This window comes from Gossypium raimondii, chromosome 10 (genome assembly GCF_025698545.1).
Source record: "Gossypium raimondii isolate GPD5lz chromosome 10, ASM2569854v1, whole genome shotgun sequence".
Classification (NCBI taxonomy): Eukaryota; Viridiplantae; Streptophyta; class Magnoliopsida; order Malvales; family Malvaceae; genus Gossypium; species Gossypium raimondii.
Window position 1 is genome coordinate 23493483 of NC_068574.1, and position 17324 is coordinate 23510806.

Consider the following 17324-nt stretch of genomic DNA (forward strand, 5'->3'; position numbering starts at 1 on the left):
AACCATGATTGATATTTGGTGTAGATTGTTAATGACTTATATTTTTGGCGAATAAATTGTTTCTGATAATTAGGTGAAATAAATTAGGATTTTAAATATATAATATATATTTACATATTCAAGACGCATATTTATATATAGCTTGATATTTGGTTCATTCTATTAAGTGTAAGATTTCGATATTTAGTATCACTCCTTAATCCTAATCCGGCGACGGATATGGGTTAGGGGTGTTACATGGCCCTCATCCTTGAGCTTGAGAATCTCATGCTTGACCTCTTTCATCAGAGTGTTCATTATAGCTCGACATTGGACGACTTCTAATATTTGCTCACTTGGTATACTCGAAGAGGCATGGCTTTGCATCTATTGGAAAATTTGGTCTAATCGACCATGTATTTGGTGTACATCAGCCTACAACGTATGCACGCTTTCCTTAAGTTTACTCACCCGAATTGTTAGGTAATGATCTTCATCAGGCTCTTCCAAATGTTTACCCCCATCCTCACAAGAGTACATGGAATACAGATCATATGTCAAGTTACTACCTACCCATCCTTGATTGTAACCATCCGCTCTATACGTGTAACCATAAGAAACATAAGGATACTCATATCCTTGTCTCTCATAGTCATCATTATAAATCTAATGGTTCGTTGAATCTCCATTCGCTGAACATAATTAACCTTCATAGTTGTATCGGTCACCCAACCACCTATATCCATTGTTATTAAACATGATTAAGCTAAATCTTCAACAAGGCAAATGAAACTAAAAACACAAAAATAAAACACTATATATTAAAATAAAAAGCATTATCAAATTTCATGGTCTTTCGAATAATATTGCTTCAAAAGTAACTAACTTGACAACACATTTACACCGCCGCAATCCCCAGCAACGGCACCAACAACTTGACCACCCTCTTATTGCCATCGTGAACGACGGGAGGAAATCAACAATTAAATACAGCAATCAAATAAAATACTAAGTGTGATGTTTACAAGTGTGTCGGGTCAATTGTAATATAATTGTACAACGAGGTGCGGAGTACTCCAAGGATCGAACCCAAGAGAGTCAGCGATTGAGCAAATTATAGCTACAAGCATGTAAAAAAAGTCTAACTAACTAATCACTAAACACTATAGTACAACAAGCCAATACTAACTACACTATTTTATCTACTAATTAACACAAGGACTAAATTATAAAATATGCAAAGTTACTAAATTAACCAATGAATAACAAACGGTGGTTGATTGATTTCGATGTGGTTCACAAATATTTGAATTAGAGATCTAAATTGCTTAAACTCCTAAACTGGTTATGTTTTACCTCTCGGTCTTAACTTTACCAAATTAAATAAATTACTTTGGTTTATCCCTCGATCTTACTGGCTAACCCGGGATTAACGATGTAACACTCTGATTTCTAATTACCCAGAAATTATAGATAAATAGAGGACTAAGTTGAAAAAGATCGTAGGTTTGTGGCCTCTATTGGTAGAAACGGGAAAGCTAAAAAACTGAATTGGACATGGTTGAGATCCAATTCTGGTTCTTTTAAGATGGAACCAACCAGTTTCTTAGTGGGAGACATCATAATTAGCCATGGACGGCTATCATAGCATTGGAAGTAGCACAAGAAGGGATATAAATAGCTGGGAGATGGCTTTTAGGGATGATTTTCTTCCCGACCTTATACCAATTTCTCTCATTTAAGGACTTCAGAATCATTTTAAAGGTTCTACATGTTTCTTGAAAATAGGTTTAGGTTAAGAATATTGAGAATAACCCATATTTCTCGTTGCAAGATACTACTTGGAGAATGGAAGCTCTGATGCTCGAGAAAAAGAATAAGCTATGGGAACGATAAGGATTCAGGTGAGTTACAGACTCTGAACCTGTTATTATAGTCTACACTGTTCAAGCATGTCATGTTGCTTAAGCATGACATATGATGATATGAGCATGCATTGCATGTATGTGGAAAAACCTTGAGGGAATAGACGAAGTTAAGAAAGGAAATAGGGAGTAGCTCTATTAGATAACACCTCAGACGAAGCTCCAAACCTTACGGAGGGAATACTGTGGTGTTCGACCATCAAGGTTAGATGGTGTTAAGGAGGTAATGGGAAGAGGATTCAGGAAATGAAAATTGTGGAATGGAATTTACTGCAACGGCGGTATCGACTAAGCCTTCAGGGCGACACCGTAACGATGATATAAAGCGTAAGGCCATGGATGAAAAATGTCATGGGAGCTGGTATAAGGTATATGGCATAAGACCATAGATTAAAGAGGCTATGGCATTCTGGTATATGATACATAGTGTAAAACCATGGATGTAAGATGCCATGATAGCATGGTACACGGTAAAAGGTATATGGCGTAAGACAATGAAAGAAAGACACTATGGCCACAAAGTAATGGTATAAGGTATGCAGTATAAGATCATGGATGAAAGATATTATGACAGCCAGATTTGATGAGTAAGACCATGAATGAAAGACTCTAGGGCATCATGAGGTAGTATGCCAGGATTGCAAATATGTGTAAGAACACAAATGAAAGACTCTATGAGATCAAAAGAGATAAAGTTGGTCGAGACAATAAAAACAGAACAGGTATAAAGCCTACTCGGACAGTAAACATAGAATAGAGTAAGTCTATCGAGATAATAAACACGAAACAGAGTACATCCGTCAGGACAGTAAACACAAGTAAGTCCACCAAGACGTGAGAGAAAGGTAAGAAGGGTATAAGACCATAGCTCAGTTGTGGCATCCATAGAGTCCGTTGGGACACAAATGTAAATAGTTCATCAGGACAATGAGAGTAAGGCATACTGCCAATGCGTCAGGTATGAGAAACTACGCAGGTGGAAGAAGAGTTAAGGAAAGTGTAAAAAGAGATACGCGAAATTTGTAGAATCGGCCAAAGTGATGAAAATAGTGAAGGTAGTTAAGAAAGTCGGGAAGACATGGAAGAAGACTCAACAAGAATTAGAGAAAGATAGGCCGAGTGAGAGCAAACCTAATTATGGAAATGTAAAAGAGGAAGCAGACTCATGTAGTCACATGGGTAGTGGCTGGCCAAGACGATAAGTCAGTTGTTTCTCATATGTACAGGAGAGGTCCTGAGTTAGATTGGTGTGTAAGGTAGATTGCTGTAAGTAATCCCACCACTACGAATAATAAAGTAGGTTGAGAATGGATTCACCAAAGTGGCGAGTCATGCTGAAGGTCAGTATAACCCGGAAATGTCAATAAGCCTTTAGGGACTATGGCATGAAAAGATGAGAGTCCGCCAAGAATTGGTCTGGCTAGAGAAGTTCGACAAGAAACGTATAACCTACGGACCCTTGGACGGAGAGACAAGAGAACACTATCACTAAAGTATAAGATGGTAGATGGACGTATAGTCAATTAAGATAGAGGACAATGAACACCCAGTATATAAGGTATAAGAAAGAGTAGAAAGATGAGAAGTAACCATAGGATCGTTGATATAATGAGGTAACTGGTACGGTCAAGTGGAAAGTCCAACCAGAAGAAGGTATCATGATAAGCTGAGTAGCTCAAAGGATCAAGTGGAGTCCACCACCCTAATAAAGAACACTCACCTTGAGCGAGTAATGAGTATTTTTATTTATATTTAATCTATTTTACATTGTTTACCCTTGCGTGATAGGGTTATTTATGATTAGTGTAATGACTCACTAAGTTCGTTTGAACTTACAAGTGGTTGACCTATGTTTTCAAGGATTGTGAAGTTGATCGAGGACTCAGGGGAGGGGCCAAGCCAGATGGAGTAGAGATTAAGGATCGCTAATGGATCAGTACATGCACATAAGAAAGGGGTACCAATGAAGGCTTCGCCTCAGAAATTATTATGGTGTATTCTGATAACGCCCTTAAGATTTAGGTAAAGAAATAGTTAACCCTGTTAAGTGTTGTAAGAGGCCCTTTGTGATTAATCAATCAAATTAGAGATAGGAAATTTAACAAACTAAACATTCAATTGCACAAGACTTTTGTTGTAAAGAAGTATTATCAATTTTACATTTTTAAATAGTTTTACAATAATCTGTTTTATAATGATTAAGTTAGCCAAATTTAAATATAGGTCCAATTGTAACGCTGCATACCCAGATCCGGTGGATAGGTAGGGCGTAGAGTGTGACAACTACATTGGTACTCAACAAGATTACCTCTCGGTCTCACTTGCCTAAATATTCTCTTAGATGCGTCAATATTATGTTTTTAGGTTTATTTAATTTAGTCCATTTTATTTCCAACTTAGTCCCTCATCCAAAAATCAGTTTACCTATATCTCCACCAACCAACCCCCTTAGAGTTTAATTATCCATGCTAAAAACTAAGCTAACAAACATGCAAGAAAAGGAACTGTCAGCCATTAACATAAAGCTTGAGAAAAAGATAAAAGCTTGGATTTTCAATCTATAAAACTTAAAAGAAAAGTGTAGATGAACATTCAACAATAGAATGAAGTACAAGAAACATAAAAGTTGACGTCTTTAACATATTAAACTAAAAGAAACTAAAATATATTAAAGTAAAGGCTAAAATGTCATTATAAGCAAATGAAATGGACTAAAAGTGCATATAAACTCTAGCTACAGTGATAACTAACTTGACTAACTTAAAGAACAACAAGAACAAGAAAAAGAGTTGTAGAAAACAAAATCTAAACTACTGTTTCTCATAAGACATCTACTTAATTACTGAAATTGTAACTAAATTACATAAAATTATTATTTTTAAAATCAGATAATACGCAAAGAGAAAATGAATGCTAGAAGGGGTACAAGAGGCCGTGGTAGAGGCCGTGGTAGTACTAGGGCTGGGTCTTTGGTGTCAGGCCACATGCCCAACGTTGAGGCTAGGGAAGCACCGGCTTCACTGGTATCTGAGACAGGGTCGTTTGATCGAGCGGCTGGGGATGATGCATTGTCTCAAGCAATATTGAGGATTCTAGAAAGGGTTGCGGGTACTCTTTGGGTCGAATCATCACATTGTGAGGTCGGTGGTCGATTCTGAACGACTCTGATCAAATGGAGCAGAGATCTTTAGGGGAGTTTCTAGGGTGGCTCCGAGTGTGGCAGAATACTGGTTGGAGGCCACTGAAAGAATTATGGATGACATTGAATGTACATCGAAACAAAAGTTGAAGGGTGTTGTGTCCCTCCTTAGAGATGAAGCCTATCAGTGGTAGCTTACAGTAAAAGAAGGTACTCCGTCTGACCGATTGACCTGGGAATTCTTTAAGTCTACGTTTCAGGGAAAGTATGGAGGCGCCAGCTATGTCGACGCTCGTAGGAAAGAATTTCTGAATTTGGTTCTAGGTGACAAATCCATGACTGAGTATGAGGCAGAATTTCTACAACTTAGTCGGTATGGCCAAGTAATAGTAGCAACGGAATACGAGCTCTGTGTTCAGTTTGAAGACGACCTTAGAGACATCCTCCGAGTGTTGATAGCTCCACAAAGGGAGCGGGACTTTGTCGCGTTAGTATAGAAAACTAAGATTGCTGATGAGGTAAAGTGCGCCGAGCGTCAGAACCGGGAAAAGGAAAAGAGTAGAGATAAAAGGGATTTAGAACCCTCCAATTCGGATCGGAGGCCTAAGAAAAAGGTCAGAATAGAAGGGCCAGTTCGGGTTAAGGCCTCTGCTGCTGTTATTGGATCATAGCCTTATGCGGGTTGTCGAAAAAGGACTAGGAGGTGTTTCAGGTGCGGTTCAGTGGAGCACTTTGTGAGAGATTGTCCACAGAGGCCCGGGCAGATGTAGGCTGCAGGGCAGGGTTTTACTTAGCCAGCGAGAGGTGGACAGCAGCCGCCAGGAGGCCATGGTCAGGCCAGGGTGGAAACAGAGTGGGTCGTGGAGCACCAAGCAGAGCTACTGGTCAAGCTAAGGTAAGGCAACCAGCTTTGGTTTATGCAGTACGTCACCGAGAGATCGGAGACGCTCTAGATGCGGATATTGGTACGTACTTAAACAATAGTGTACTACATTTAATTTGGAACTAAAGTGCGCAACGGGATCGTAATGGTGTAGATTGAGCTAAGCGGTTGTTCAGATAGTTAAAAATTTCGAAGATGAAATTTCTTTAAGGGGGTAGAATTGTAACGCCCCAGAATTTGGGCCTAGAAGTATTGGGCCTTGAGCAAGGGATCGGTTAGGAAACTATGCATAAAAGTATATATGCTTTAGTGGTTAAGGGTCCTAAGAGGAGTTGGAAAAGTCCTGGGTTCAAGCCAGGGCTTTAGCGAAAATTTTGGTTTTAAGTGGATAAAACCCTGGATGCTTGGATGTAGGCCTTTTAAATTATTGTGTTAAAAATATGTCACAAGGGAGCATGTGGTCTAGTGGTTGTGGTGTCATTAAGGTTACAATGGAGCCTAGGTTCGAGTCTTGGCTCTTACAATTTATTTTGTTTTTTTAAAAGGAACCTGGATTTTGGTCTTTAGACCATTTTATTAATTGAAGATAAGTGGTGTGTTCAGATATTGAGGGGGCTTGGGCTCGAATCTCATTGCAAGCAAAAAGGATATTTATTTTGCTAGTATGAGGCGGCATGAGTTTAAGGTGGTTTCGAACTTTGTAAGGTGAAGTTTGAATTGGTCATAGAGAGATTGTTGGAGCAAATTGTGGAGTGGACTAAGGGAGAGTTTTGTGGAGAGAATCAAGGAAGTGGAGGTGTGTGGGAGTGTTTGTGCCGAATGGGTAGAAAGGAGCCTAAGAATTTCGGTTGGGGGGTTTCTTTCCTCATTTTAGTCAGTACTTGTCACTGGTTTTAGACTTTTTTCTCCCTTTTTTCTCTAGTGCCGAATTGGCAATTTACCACTCGTGCATCTTTGCTTTTTAGTTTTTGTTGTTCTTACTTTTGCAATTGACCATTCCTTTCTCTTTTGTATCAACCTCTGCCGAAACTCCTCTCTTCTCTATTCTTCTCTAGTTTCGGCCAACTGCCTGGTCACCCCTTCTTAACCATTGATTCTTTCGGCCGAACCTATCACCCTAGTCTGGGGATTCTTTCTCTTCTTCGATTTTTGGCTGAAAGTTCTTCCCTCTCTGTTTCAATCCTGCAACAGCTCTGACAATCGGTAAGTGATCAAAGGCTACTTTCTGCTTTTCTTTTAAAACCATGTGCACCTGTGTTCTTCTTTTCTTTTTCAAAACCAAACAACCCCTTTAACCAGTTGTTATTTCATTCTTCTTGTATTGCACCCTTTGCAATTCTAGGATCTTCCTCGAGGAGTGGCGAAGTGTGAACCGGTTTGAGGAGTCACACTTTTGATCTCAAATATCTGGTAAGGTAATAATTTTACCTCGTGATTTTGGGGATGGCCGAATATGCCCTACCATTTTCTAATTGGTTCTTGACTGTACTTTAGGAGGCAACAAAGGTGTGGTCGGTTTCTAAACAGCAAGCGTTGAGGGATTAAGGTCACCCTCATTCAAACAGAGTTAGGTGCTCGTAGATCTTGGAACGACTCCGTAAAAAGGTATGTATCAGCAAAAGTTGAAAAGCCAAAAAGCCAGAAATGCGGTGATTGAGGCCACATAGGCGTACGAACGCTCGTGTGGTGAACCGAGCCATGAAACATGGTGTTAGACTGTAGAGGCCACCACGAACGTTCTCGTACTCTTGGGCCGTTATGGGCCTCGTTTGGCTAAAATAGGTCGTGTGGTTCCAATGGGATCATGGGCCCCACATAGATAAAATCCACGTTAAGTGACAAATACCAGACTGGACTGTGTAATTCGTATAGTCGTGATTGATTTTGGGCTAAATGGGACACACGAGCTTGTGGACCCACTCGGGCCAAATATGGGCCTTGGGCCCATTTGCACCGTTATGACCATTTAGGTTATCTGTGTCACTTGAGGTAACTGTAGGCCTTTGGAAAGGTTGTTAAATGACCGAAATACCCTCAAAGGGTAGATTGACCAAAATACCCCTAGCGGTAAAATTACCGTTTTACCTCTAACTGACGAAATGACCGCTACACCCTTAGTGGTAGGTTGACTGATGTATGTATGAAAGTTACATAACTAATACTGAGCATGACATCCTGCATTCACGTATGTTACTATGGCATGTCATACTGCATGGTGTTAGGTTAATCTTGACGAAGGAAGTGTATGGATTGTAGCCGTTCTGTTCAAGGCTTACTGCATTTCTGCTTATGGCTTTTAGCCGTTCTGTCTACAGTGCTGAGCTGTTCTGTTGACTTAGTGCCGCAACCGGTGCTAAGCTTGGTGTGTTGGCTGGGTAGGTCAATTTTATCCCCACATGGTGTGTTGGCTGGTACGGATGGTGTATTGGTTGGATTGGGCTAGATTTCTGTCTGCATATCTACATCTGATACTGATTCTGTAATAGACTTAGGTCCACCTGGTTATACTATGTCTGTGATGGGCTCAGGCCTAGTCTGTTTCTACTTACCGTATATCTAACTATTTGTATTATAAGGGATTACACACTAAGTTTTTGCAAACTCACCCTTCTGTCTAACTGTACAGGTAATCCCCAGCCTTAGGCGATTTGGAGCCTAGAGAAACTCGGAGGTGGCCTCACGACCGCTGATGCTCTACCGTAGACTTTTTATTTAAATTTTATATTTTGGGTTTTAATTCTGTTATAAGGCCTTTGAGGGATTATATATTTAAAAGGGCTTTAGATTTCCTTATTTAAAACTGCTAAACATGAATTTTCAAAATTAACAACTATTTTTCAAAAACACTTAAAAACAGACGTTATTACATTTCAGACTTTAGTAGCTTCCGCGATTGGAATAACCTAGAGTACCAATGCCAGACATTAAGTAAATTTTTTTGACGGGATGATTTGCTAAACTCGAGCAAAAGGTTTTAAACATAGAAACAAACTTTTAACGACAAACTTAATTTTTGATCGACGCTTTGATGTGACACGCCAGATTCGGTAATAACGTCTAGGCTGGGTTTGGGGTATTACAACTAATATGTCAATGTTATAAATATTAGGGTTATGGTCCCCAAAATACACACAAGATATCTTTTCTAATATCCCATCATTAGGAAAGAGAGAGCAAATATTCTCTAAATTTCTTGTGTGCTAATTTGGAAGATCAAAACCTCAAGATCCAGAAAAGTTCAAGCAATTCATGGATTCAGGTACGCTTCCACATCTAGTTCTGTTATTTATTTATTCTTGATGATTTGACATGATAGATCCTAATTTATTAAGTTTTATTTTAGATTTATTTTACAATTCTAACATGTATCTCTCTCCTCAGCCAAAATTGGTTATTTTAGCAGCAATTTTTTACCCTTTTTATTAACCAAAATGCCCTTGAATGGGCCTTCATTGATTGGTGCTTTGGTTGGACAAAGACTACCTCTAGCGTCATTTTTTGTCCCTTCACGACAGCGATATCGCGATACCCAGGGTTGGATATCACGATATCATCAACAGTCTTGACATGGAATGCTCATTGGTAAGTGGGTATCACAATACCCAAGGAGGATATCAAAATACCACTGTAGGTTGTCTTAATCTCGGGCCTGTTGGGGATATCGCAATTCCCATGCTTCAATGTCATGATACCACTTTCTTCGGTGATGTTTTCGCACAATTTCAAGACACTTTTGAGTACTTACAACACTCAATCATATGTTAGGGCCCCCAATGGCACAATTGGCCAATTTAGGTCTAAAAAATGAGTAAAAAGAGGTATTTTCACTTCTTAAATTGGAAATCTAAAATCTACACTAAACTATGGAAAATATGCTAATTTGCCTGAAAATAAATTTCTTAAGTATAACGGGAAAGCCAAATTTGACATATCAAATTACAACAGATCATGCTTAATGTGAATATGCATTGTTATCATATTATGTAAGCACCATTGAGCTCTTTTTCTCAGTATACGGATTGTTTGTTTTCGTGTGCAGGTTTCGATTAGATTTCGAATTGTTCGAGGAGTGTCAACGGCATCCAGCTCTCACATCTCAGCTCAGCCACATCTATGTAAAGTTTTGTTATTTTTGTAAGTTGTAAAGACATGTACCTAAGTATTTAGGTTGATATATCGAGTCTTGATGTTGAGTTGTTGTTTTGATATATAGTTGTAAGCATGTTTTGGGTTAGTTTGTGACCTTTGATAATGGTAATTAGTTGTATATATGTTTTGGTTAAGTATCTAACCATGTATGTCCTCCTATGTTGTATTGATTGTGATTATTTTAAGTGCTAATGATGTGTTTTTAGATGTTAAAAATATGTTTTATGATTGAGTGGAATGATGATTTCATATAGGTTGATTTGGTAATCCTAATTACATGAACCTAATTTGCATTTTTAGCATTTTACCATTTGTCTCGAGACAATAGGTTATTGTCTCAAGGCATCAAGAACAAAATAATCATAATAAGCATTTCAGGGTATTGTTGTACTAGTTTCGAGACATCAATTGCCAAGTCTCAAGACAAATGTCCTTTTGTCTTGGAACAAGTAAACATCGTAACTAAAGTAGATTTGTTATGTTTCAAGTCTCGAGGCAAGAGCTCTTTTTTCTCGAGACATCTAAACATCGAATGCAATGGTCCAAAGCGTGGGAGCTAGATCATGAGACCTGTCTCAAAACACAAGACTTGATGTCCCAAAACATGAATCCCATGTCTTGAGATAAGCAAACATCGAAGCTAGGGTTTTGTAATAGGAGAAGCATATCTCGAGACATGGCCTTCAATGTCTCGAGACACGCTACTGAATTTTGTTAAATTTAGTTGAATTCGAATCCTAACTTCGTAATTGAACTCGAGTAATTTTGGGACACATCAATTGAAGTAGTAGGCAAGTACAATACATGAATACATTCGTAATTTGAAAATGTTTTAATCAATGCTTAATTATTTCATAAATCAACTAAGTTAGTCTGAGTTGCTTTGGGACCAAAACAAATGTGAAATGTCAATTTTTTTTTTAATTTTAATATAAGAAAACTAGTTTCTAGTATAAAAGAAAGTTTATCTCTCCCCGTAATCAGCTAACACGTGGCAAGATTAAAAGTAATGAGGTGGCCGTCGTTTATAGATTCACTGTACGTTTTCGGTTTTCACAATTCTCCATTGTTTTCTGTTTTTAAGATTTCTTCGAAAAATTCGATTTTCTTTGTTCCAAAGGTACGACCATTTCATTCAATTATCTCTTGATTTAATTTTAAATTAATTAATTCTTGCCTTACACTGAGACCTGTAAATATTCTTCTTTTTCTTTTATCTCCCCCACAATTTTTCAAACTAAATTTAGGTTTTCTTTTTGGAACTTTTCATGATAGAGCAATATTCATTTGCAAGTGCATATATGTATAATTGAAGTGAAATATATGAAACTGAGAGACATTTAAATGCAAATTTTATGTTGTTGAAATTTGATCATGTGAAACAGATGGAAAGGTCTGAATCTCTGTCATCTCTAACATACAAAGGCTCAATTCCTGAAGCCATTCGTGAAGCTCAAAACCAGAAGAAACTTTTCGTGGTCTATATTTCAGGTAATGTCTTCCCTTTTCATTTGATCTGTTTCTGCTTTTATGTATTAGCAAATTCAAATTTTTGTTAGGTGTTAATTTAGTACTGTGATCTGCACTCAATAAACTTGATTGTTCAGGTGAAGATGATGAGTCGAAAAACTTGGATCATTCAACGTGGACTGATCTTAAAGTATTTATTTTGCTTTTAAGTTTTTTTCTTTTAAACATCAATTTAATTCTTTCTTTTTCCTTATAGTTCTCTATATTTTAACATGTTGATTCAGGTAAAAGAGTCATTGTCAAAGTATTGCATTCTATTGCATATCAGAGGAGGGACCACCGATGCTGCAAATTTTTCTGCCATATGTATCCTGATTATACCTGACAATTTGTATATCCATGTTGTGTTTGTTTATTTCGTCATATCATAATCGTGATTTAAGTATTTTATATTTCTATAGTTTTTAATATATTTTAATTCGTATGTCATGGATTTTGAAGCATTCATGTATTCCCATTGTGTAGTGTTAATTTCTTTGCATCATGTCATGCTTTGAGTTGTGTTTTAGTTATTTATTCTGGGTGGTATTCATATCATATGATCACATCTTATTTAGTGTTGCCAAGTATATATTTAATAACATGAATCTCTTATGGTTACTCTAAAATCAACATTTTATATTTTTTGCCTTTTTGTTATAGATGCTAAGGGAATTTCTGTGATAGTTTTGCATCTAGCTATGAATTAAGCTTTTGGAGTTGAACTGGTCTGCTGTGTTGCTGAAGTACTAGCAGCCTTAAATCTTTTCTTAATTGCTGAATTAGCTACTTTTCCTTGTTATGAACTGTTTTGTGTTGAGTGTTGGTGCTAAGGCTTATTTTATACCATTTACAGTTGGGTCCTTACAAAGAATTAATGTGCATGTACTCTTGAATCGTTTACCCCCCAATATATGAGTAGAAGAATTGGCTGTGGTCAACCTTTATTTTCTCTTGTTTGAAAGCAGTCTGCCTCAAGGGTACTCTGTGCTTTCTAAACTAGGTTTTTTGTTTCATATTACAGCTTTCAAGTTATCCTTCTTTGGATGATGAGTCATGAGTCTGTTGAAGATAATGAAAGCCTACTTCATTTAATTGTCAACTAATGTCTAATGGAATTGAGGAATAGTTCCAAACTACCATAGTTGTTATGTTGGCAGTCATGTCATATGCTTGATGGGAAAGAACAGTTGAAGATGCAAGTTTTAAGTGGGGAAAGGGAAAGAAAGCTTTTTTTAATTTTTATCTTTCCACATATTTTTCAAACTGTCTCTCCTAACTCAATAGTTTCTTTATTATCCTTTGATTTCTCCATCTTTTGAGATGTTGCGTCACTTCACCTTTCCATTAGCATTTCCTCCTCACCAGTACTCTTTGTATTATCCTATGATTCCTCTATCTTTTGAGACTTTGTATCACTGCACCTTTCCATTAGCATTTCCTACTAATACATCACAGCATCAACAAAATGTTGGATGCATCACTGCACGTCTTTGCTTTGCACATTGAATCTTTTCCTTTATTTGATATGGGGTTGAGTTCCCTTGTCTACTTTTTCCGTGACCATTTCTTGTTTTCCATTGTAAGTACCTGTCACCAGTTTCAATGAGAGAACAATTCCTTGCATCAACATGTTACAGATCCACAGAAATCTATCCCCTGCATAACAGCAATTGGATTTAATGGTGTACAAGCTTGGCAAAATGGTATTAAATTTTCTTCTTATGTAAAACCATTTTTCTCTTTTCTCCCTCCTTTTCAAGCATGTAATGTAATATTCATAGAAAAATGTTTTAAATGGTCAGTTTTTTTTCTTTTGGTTGAACTCTTCCAGAAGGGTTTGTCAGCGCTGAAGTTCTGGCATCCAGTCTAGAGAAAGCATGGTTGAGTCTTCATATCCAGGTATGCTAGTGATGGTTGACTTTAGGACTATTATCCAGTCAGTGAAGAGGTGCTGCGTGTGCATTTACCAAATCTAGTTTATGATTTTCGGATTTCTTAACTGCAGGAAACCACAGCAGCAGTACTTGGTGCTGCACTTGCTTCAAAGAAACTTGAGTCATTTAGCTCTGGAGCTTCTACTGTTAGCCAGTCCGAGCAAGGAAGTTCAAGTGCTTCTGTCCCATCAACCACAATGGATGGGGTTGTCCGGTCCTTTGAGCCTACACCAGCAGTTACTTCTGGGGTGCTAGAGGGAAAAAATGGTAGTGAAAACACCATAAAGGTAAATTTAAATGGTTGTCTAAATTAGAGTTTTCTAGTTTTTCTTTGACTATGAGAGTTATGGTGGAAGGAAAGCACTTGAACCCAGGCTGTGGTGCAAAATTAAGGGGCTTGTTACCACCACCCCAAAAAGAAACTTAATTTGAAACTTGAAAAACTTGATTTTCAGGAGAAAATTTCAGAATTGGTTGACCAGGGTACTTCAGAATCATTTAGCACTGACAACTTGACTAATGTTGTGGATGAACAATGTAATGTTTCTAATGAAGCAACCAGGACGGTTGGTACTTCTGTTACCTTAAATCCAGCAGTTCCTGTATCTGAGGATACATCCTCTTATCCTGGAGATGATTGTTTCATCTCAGTCAAGGGCATTGATCATCAGTCAAGTTTTCCCGGTGGGAGTGCACCAGAGAAAGCCATGCAACATGAAAAGGATAAATCAATAGATGGAAGGCAAGATGGTGCGTCTGAAAATACTGCAACCACAAATGTACCAACTGATGTTTATTTAAATATCAGATTACCTGATGGCAGTAGCCTACAAGAGAAGTTTCCTGTGGGCAACACCCTGAGAATGATAAAAGACTATGTGGATAGAAACCAATCAAGTGGCATGGGATCTTATGATCTTGCCATTCCTTATCCTCGCAAGTTATTTGGTGATCAAGGTATGACTGTGTTTGTGTGTACATCTTTAAAATGAATGTAGCTTATTTAGTTTTTCTCAGTTTGAGATTTTATTACTTTTAGCTAAACAGTGCCTGTCCTCGACCTCAAACTGGTCTTTAGAAACATGTTGCTCATGGGTGTTATGCATTGTAATTCCATAATTCATATGCCTTCCAGTTCTGTTTGTGGATCTTTCAAAATATTTTGCTTATGTATTATGTTTAAAAGGGGTTGGACATATGTACGTGTGTGTGTGTTACAGAAGATTATGTTTTTAGTTTTATATTTGATTGCATATCTAGGAAGATTATTGGTTGTTAGACGCTACTTGTATGCATTATACAGATTGAATGTTGTTCTTCTAGTACCTTCTTTTTCCTTCTAAATGTGTACCTTGTTCTATTTTCCCCACTTTCACATTTATTTATAGATGACAAACTTTGTCGATTGCATTGCCTTTTGACGTTTTGGACTTAGTTGAAGTGTTTCCTGAAGTTTTAACATAGCATTGCCTTTGCATATGAGGAGCTTTCCTTGTCTTCAGAATATGCTTATGAAATTGCTCTATGTTGATAAAGGAGCATTACTTTGTAGTGTCTACCATTCACCACTACTATTTTCCTTTTGCCTACAGATTTGAGTACATCTTTATTGGACTTGGGTCTGCTTAACAGACAAGCACTGATAGTGGTTCCACGTCAGAGAAGCACTGGCTTCCAAGGGCAAAGATCATTTGCTGACCAAAGAAATTCTACACCTTCTGAAGCTACCGCAGGAAGCAATGGGGGATATTTTGCATACGTTAGAAGCTTTATGTCCTATTTCAATCCTTTTTCTTATCTTGGTGGTGGTACTGGTACCAGCTCTTCAACTACTGGACCGGAATCTCAAAGTGGCATCTGGGAATACGGTGAGTCTCTGGGCTGTTGGTATTAAAATTTTTATACTTTTGGGCCTAAATCCTTGAGCTAAAATGCTTGTTCTATGACCCCATTTATATCACCTAAATTTATTTAAGCCAACCATAGACATGCATGCATTATACATAGCCACAACCGCATATAAGTGTTTTGTGAAGAGAGTTAGGGTTAAAGCATCTAGGCAGTCCCTAGTGAAAAGGGCAATTTCTTTTTTTGAAGAGTGATAAGGGCAATTTAATCCTTGTATTGTAGAATTATTAATTTAATTCTTGTACGTTTTGATATTGGTGCTAAAAAGTAAATTTGATAACAGTGTAATGAAAAATGTCAAAATGCTGGTGTGGACGTTTGAAAGACCTATAGCCAGAATTAGAAGGGAAAAAGAATATATTCTATTAAGGAACATATGCTTTGTCAGATTTTAGAAGTTCACATCGGTATTTAGACAGTTTTCCATTAACAGTACTATCAAATTTACTTGTTTGAACCAATATCGGTAGTACAAGAATTAAATTACTTTAGCTTTCTAGTATGTGAACTAAATTGCAATTTTGACTATAGTACAAAGACTACTTAAATACTTAAAACCAGGGAGATAGAGAGCAAACTAGCATCCATATCCCTGATGTAAGAATAAGCAATTTAGGTTGAAGGTGATCGATTTGGTTTGTGGAATAGGAACCAGAACCTAGAGGACCACCTATGATTGAATATGGCATATGATCAGGTTCTTTTCTTTCCTTTTTTAAGCAGATTCATTTATTGTTGTGCATAGGATTTTAAGAATCATAGTAGCATGAGATTGCATTCATACGTTTTTTCTTTCTTTTTGGGATCTTGAGTGACCGTGTCACAGCTCATTAATGATCCAAACTTTGGATCGTGTAATCCCCATGAAACTCGTAGTGGTCAAACAGAAACTCTTGAAAATTGCCTTGGCAAAGTATTTTCTCATGTTTTCTGGATTGGTTGCATCTATAGGTCCAAACCCTACACTGCAAAATAACTTGGCTGGAGCAAACAGGACATATTCACCTAACTCGACAAACAGACACAGTTCGACCGACAGCAGGAACAGACGACCCACAACATCCCGATATGGTAGCAATATTCACACACTAAAACACGATGAGGATGACAGCCGTTTCTCGGATAGAAATCCCTTCTGGAATGGAAATTCTACGCAGTATGGGGGCAATAGCGACAACAAATAATCAAGGTCAGCTATGTTTTCTACCAAGGTGTTTCATTCTGGTAGGTTGAAGTCAAAAATATGATTCTTGCTCTTTATCAGTGGCATGTTATCTCTGATGTTTTAAGTATCTGGTTCAATAGATTGATTGCTTGTGAGTAATTTTAAATTCATAATTTGTGCTTACTCCTTTTAGCTTTATATATATATATATATATATATATCATATCTTTCCATCCATCAGTCATATCTTTCTATCCATGTGTGAGAATTTCAAGTTAAATTTTAAAATTAACAAAGTTGTGTTATGGAAATATGTAACTTTATTATTTTATTTAAACTTAAATTAATTGATATTTAAAAACAAAGTTCGTATTATATTAATTTACTTCAAAATTAGTAACATTTTAATATGAAATTTTAATTACTTTATTTACATTTCAAATTGTTTAATTTTCTCCAATTATGTTCAAAAATAAAATAAACCAATTTACTTAAAATGCAGTTGGTTAACTTATAATTAAGTTATTAAATTATAAAATTTTAAAGTGATTTTATATATATAATTTGTTACAAGGAAGTTTTAAATTTTATTTATAAGAAAATTTTAAATTCTAAATTTATGGATAAATTTATAGTAAACAGTGTTGAGAAGGAATAATTATGGGAAATTAGGAATATTATTTGGTACAGTGTAATTTTAGATTATATAAATAATTTAATGAGGGTACAA

General features: G+C 37.0%; 1 protein-coding gene across 1 annotated transcript; it reads left to right on the forward strand.

Moving 5' to 3' along the window:
- The first annotated feature begins 11080 nt into the window (after positions 1–11080).
- On the forward strand, positions 11081–16777 carry LOC105777373 (plant UBX domain-containing protein 11). Its single transcript, XM_012600621.2, has 10 exons — positions 11081–11195; positions 11461–11566; positions 11683–11735; positions 11830–11911; positions 13225–13290; positions 13419–13486; positions 13593–13808; positions 13977–14478; positions 15114–15389; positions 16381–16777. Exons 1-10 carry the CDS (start codon positions 11085–11087, stop codon positions 16611–16613), a joined length of 1713 nt encoding a protein of 570 aa, XP_012456075.1. The 5' UTR covers positions 11081–11084; the 3' UTR covers positions 16614–16777.
- Positions 16778–17324: the final 547 nt, after the last annotated feature.

Excerpts from the sequence above, each read along its gene's own strand:
- LOC105777373 (XM_012600621.2), top strand. The coding sequence starts at position 11,085 with ATGAGGTGGCCGTCGTTTATAGATTCACTGTACGTTTTCGGTTTTCAC. Across the intron at positions 11,196-11,460 it reads CGATTTTCTTTGTTCCAAAG|ATGGAAAGGTCTGAATCTCT; the intron begins GTACGACCATTT and ends CATGTGAAACAG. Across the intron at positions 13,487-13,592 it reads GGTTGAGTCTTCATATCCAG|GAAACCACAGCAGCAGTACT; the intron begins GTATGCTAGTGA and ends TCTTAACTGCAG.